The 4702-nt window shown below is 44.0% G+C and overlaps 2 protein-coding genes across 2 annotated transcripts; both read right to left on the minus strand.

The window, feature by feature from the left end:
• Nucleotides 1-1486: 1486 nt before the first annotated feature.
• On the minus strand, nt 1487-1999 carry LOC140172711 (uncharacterized). The gene has a single exon (XM_072195842.1). The coding sequence runs from the start codon at nt 1997-1999 to the stop codon at nt 1487-1489; it is 513 nt and encodes a 170-aa protein (XP_072051943.1).
• A 644-nt stretch (nt 2000-2643) lies between these two features.
• Nucleotides 2644-4462, minus strand: LOC140172712 (uncharacterized). The gene is made up of 3 exons (XM_072195843.1): nt 4157-4462; nt 3344-4067; nt 2644-3161 (listed from the first exon to the last, which is right to left on the minus strand). The coding sequence occupies exons 1-3, from the start codon at nt 4460-4462 to the stop codon at nt 2644-2646; spliced, it is 1548 nt and encodes a 515-aa protein (XP_072051944.1).
• Nucleotides 4463-4702: the final 240 nt, after the last annotated feature.

The following is a 4702-nucleotide window of genomic DNA, read 5'->3' on the forward strand; positions in this document are numbered from 1 at the left end:
GAAACTTTCTCATCTCTCCACTGGCTCAGCATTGATAAACGCATCAGTTTCAAAATTCTTCTGTATATCTACAAGTCTCTCAACAACCTTGCTCCGAAGTACATCTCCAACAAATTGACTCCTTATATTCCTCAAAGGACTCTCAGATCAAGTAGTGACACCACGCGTCTCCTGGCTGATAGATACATCAGTGTTGCCGGTGATCGTCGTTTCCCTGTAGCTGGTGTTAAGCGCTGGAACTCATTACCAACAGAAATCAGACTTTCGCCATCGGTCACTCTTTTCAAACAGAGACTCAAAACTTATTTATTCTGAACTGTTTTATTCTGAACTGGTTTTCTTATGTATTTGTTTTTTACTGTAAGCGCAACGATGCTTTCTTTGCGAATTGCGCCCTAAGAACGTTGTAGTAGTAGTAGTAGTAGTAGTAGTAGTAGTAGTAGTAGTAGTAGTAGTAGTAGTAGTAGTAGTAGTAGTATGTAATTTGTGGCAGAAGAAGCATTTTGAAGATATTTCGTTTTATACCGGAAATGACCCCTTAATGACCTTTGACCCCAAATCTGTGAACACCCTATATACACTGGATATAGAGAAGAAGCATTTTTAGCTGAAATCACATTTTTAGCCTTTTTGACCACTCTGTGACCTTTGACCCTTAAGTGTCATGTGACATGTATGGTCATGGTCAATGATGGTTGTGACCAAATTAGGTCAAAATCGGTCAAAGCATGTCTGAGCTAGAGCAAAAAATGTGTTTTATGTTGCCAGAAGAAAGAACGGAGTGTATTTCAAGACCTAGCCGTGAGTCACGGCTAGGTAATTGGCGTAAGACAGAACAAGCCGACTTGACGTCGGCTTGTAAGAATTGGCGTAAGACAGAACAAGCCGACTTGACGTTGGCTTGTAATGAGGTGGATTGTAGAACACCGCTCCTGGGGTGAAATCTATAAAAAATGGAAACTGTTAAATGAAGGTCTATAAACTTTACCCTTGGCATAAATGGTGATGAGCGTTGTTTCAAAAACACACCATTAATGTCAAAACAGTGCAAAATTGGCCCCTTATTCCCAAAACGACGTGCGATGGCGAAAATCCGATCATTTTTTCACGTGTTTATTAAAAGCGGATACGTAGCTCATATATAACTGCGTGGGTCCCCCGGGGCAAAAAAATAATACTTAAAACAATGCTGTGACATCATCAATTCTTAACATTTTCCAAAAATTGGCCCTCAAAGTCATAATAAGAGTCCAATACAAGAATCAACTGCAGAAATTCATACTTTAATAATCTATCTTCATGTATAACCGGTTATTTGGGATAATGACCCTCCCGTTATCTTGCTATTTCATGACAAGATCAACCAGTGAATCTCTCTTACCAAGGCCAAAATATTTCAGGGCTCCCCGTGTTGGTTTCTTGATCGCTGGCGCGTATTGGCCGTTGGCGGCAGGGTATTAGCGTCTAGAGCTTACTTACTGCTCCCTTAACCGGCTTGGTCGTCGGGTACCACTGATGACATCTTAACAATTTCTCTCCATCTGTTCCTGTCTTCCACTGCCCTCTGTGAGGTGGTAAAGTTCAGGCCAGTCCATTCTCTTATGTTGTCTTCCCATCTCTTTTTCTGTCTTCCTCTTCTTCTTGAACCGTTCACTGTACCCTGTAGGACTGTTTTTGCTAACCCAGAGGAGCGAGAGATGTGGCCGTACCAACGTAGTTTATGTTGCCGGACTGTTGTTAGTAGGTCATCATAGGGACCAATAGCTTGCTTCACTCTGGTCCGCACCTCCTCGTTGGTCACATGGTCTTTATATGAGATGTTAAGGATCTTCCAGAAACATCTCAACTCCTGTGCTTGTATTCTCCTTTCCAAGTCAGCTGTCAGTGTCCACGTTTCACAGGCATACAGGAAGATGGATATGGCGAGGGTGTGCATTAGCTTGATTTTGGAACCCAGTGAGATATTCTTGTCATTCCATAATGGCTTTAATTTTGCCATGGCACTGGTTGTTTGTGCAATCCTGGAAAGCACTTCAGGTTTTGACCCTTCATCTGATATAATCGCACCAAGATATTTGAAGCTGGTTACTGTGCCTAACCTTTGATCACTTATTTCCACACTGTTTCACTGATTCCTGTTGGGTTGTTCGTCATCAGCTTGGTCTTTTCTGCACTTATTTCCATTCCATACCTCTGTGATGTTTGATGGAGGTTGTTAATCAGGGACTTGAGTTCTTTCTCACTGCCAGCTAAGCCATCTATATCATCAGCGAAGCGAAGATTAGATACTGCTCTGCCTCCGATGCTAACAGTTCCCTCATGGTTCTCTAGTGCATCAGCCATAATTCTTTCCAGAAATATGTTGAAAAGTGTTGGTGATAGCAGGCAACCTTGTCTCACACCGACTGATGTTTGAAACCAATCGCCTATGTTTCCATTTGCCAGCACAGCACTCATGGCATTACTGTATAGCTGTTCAATAGTACGCACTAGTGTTGGGTTGATGTTATACGTTCTCATGGTGGCTCAAAGTGCAGCATGCCACACCCTGTCGAATGCCTTCTTAAAGTCGATGAAGACATGGTATAGGTCCTGCTGATGTTGGAGATGTTTTTCACACAGTATTCTAAGGTTAAATATCTGTTATGTGGTACTCCTTCCTGCTCTGAAGCCCGCCTGCTCTTCAGCAATGATGTTCTCCGCCAGAGGTTTCAATCTGTTCAAGATGAGTCTGAGCATTATTTTGCTCGGGAGGCTGATTGTGCAGTAGTTCTGACAAAGCTGGAGATTTCCTTTCTTGGGGAGTGTAATCACAAGTGACTGTGTCCAAGGTGTAGGCCATTTGCCTGTCTTCCAAATGTTGTTACATATCTTTGTAAGCACATCAATAGCTGCATCACCTGCTGCTTGAACAAGCTCATCTGGAATGTTATCTATGCCTGGCGACTTGCCCTTTTTCATTGCTTTCACAGCGGCTTCTAACTCTTCTCGCAGGATTGGCTGACTTTCCTCATTATCTGGGTAGGACTGTGGGCAGTCTAGGATTGATGGATCACCTTGCAGTTCGTAGTTGTACAAGTCAGAGCAGTACTCCGTCCACCTACTAAGAATCTCTTTTTCTTCCACTAAACACTTCCCATTCTTGTCCTTGTTCTGCTGTTCTTTACAGTGGTTAAATTCTTTACCAGTTGGTATGCCTTTCTACTATTGCTCTTGTTCAGGCTTGACTCCACCTCTTCACACTGCTGTCCAATTCAGTTTTCCTTCGCTTCATTAATGCCGTTCTTAACCAACTTGTTGGCCTCCCTATATTCTCTTGCACCATCTGGATTGTTCCGTTTACCTTTCAACTCTCTTCTCCTATCGCAGAGCTCAAGCACTTCCTTTGTGATCCATGGCTTCTTCACATGGCGGTGTTTGCCTAAAAGCTCAGAGGCAGTCTCAGTGAGAGCTGTATTAAAGGTGTCAGTGAGGGAGTCCAAATCCAGGTCTGTATCATTCATGCAGATCAGTGGAGCAAATTTTCCTCCGATGTTGGCTGAGAATTCTCTTGCCACATCTGGGTCCCTCAGTTTCTCGAGGTCAAACTTTACTCTCAGTTGTTTGGGTTTCTTGATTACTTTCAATCTCACTCTGAAGCTCATCATCACAAGATCATGGTCGCTTCCTACGTCAGCACCTGGAAAGCTGCGGGTTCTTGCAACATTAACACCAGAGCGAAAGCGCTTTTTGATCAAGATGTAATCAATATGGTTATGATGGTTTCCATCAGGGCTGTACCATGTCCATCTTCTAGAAGCCTTATGTTTCCCAAGGGTGTTGGCTAGCACAAGGTTGTTGTATGTAGCAAAATTCAACAATCTGAGGCCTCTGTCATTTGTTCCCGGGATACAGTAAGAGCCACACACTTCCTTCCAGTCTGGCTGGGCATCCTCTCCTACTTTGGAGTTCCAGTCTCCCAATACCACTAGGATGTCCTTCTTTGGTGTTTCATCTACGAGTGTCTGAACTTGGCTGTAGAATGATTCCATTTCATCATCTCCATGACTTGTAGTCGGAGCATACACCTGAATGATGGTGATATTAAGGGGGAAGCTCTCATACGAAGGGTGATGAGCCTTTCTGAAACTGGTTTGCAACCCATGACGGCATTTACAGTATCTTTGTGGATGATAAACCCCACTCCATACTCATGCTTCGTTTCACTTCCACTGTAGTAGAGCTTGTGACCTTCATCTGTGCACATCTCGCCATGGAATTTCCAGCGAGCTTCACTGAGCCCGATGATGTTCCAGTGATACCTATCAAGCTCATAGGATAATTCCTCTAATTTTCTGTTAGGTCTCAGAGTTCTAACATTCCATGTTCCAATGGTGATGTTGTCTCTACCTCGGATCTTTGTCGCACCAGTAGCATACTTATCACCTCTGCCCTGGCTACGCCCAACAGAAGGCGCGGTCATTGATCCGGGCTGCGACCGATCCGGTATGTTCAATTTACTTATTGTCATACTGTCATCAATTGGTGAATCTTAGGCAAATTACAGCTTGGCGGAGCCTATCTCTCTCCAAACCGTCGTCCTGGTCTGTCCGCCACCTGCTGAACAAGTCAGCAGGCTCACAACCCCCACCAGTCTTGAAGGTAGACCAGGGCGCCTTACCCGTTATCTCAAAAGTCGGTCGTCCCCTCACACTACATGCTA

Source organism: Amphiura filiformis, chromosome 16 (assembly GCF_039555335.1).
Source record: "Amphiura filiformis chromosome 16, Afil_fr2py, whole genome shotgun sequence".
Taxonomy (NCBI): domain Eukaryota; kingdom Metazoa; phylum Echinodermata; class Ophiuroidea; order Amphilepidida; family Amphiuridae; genus Amphiura; species Amphiura filiformis.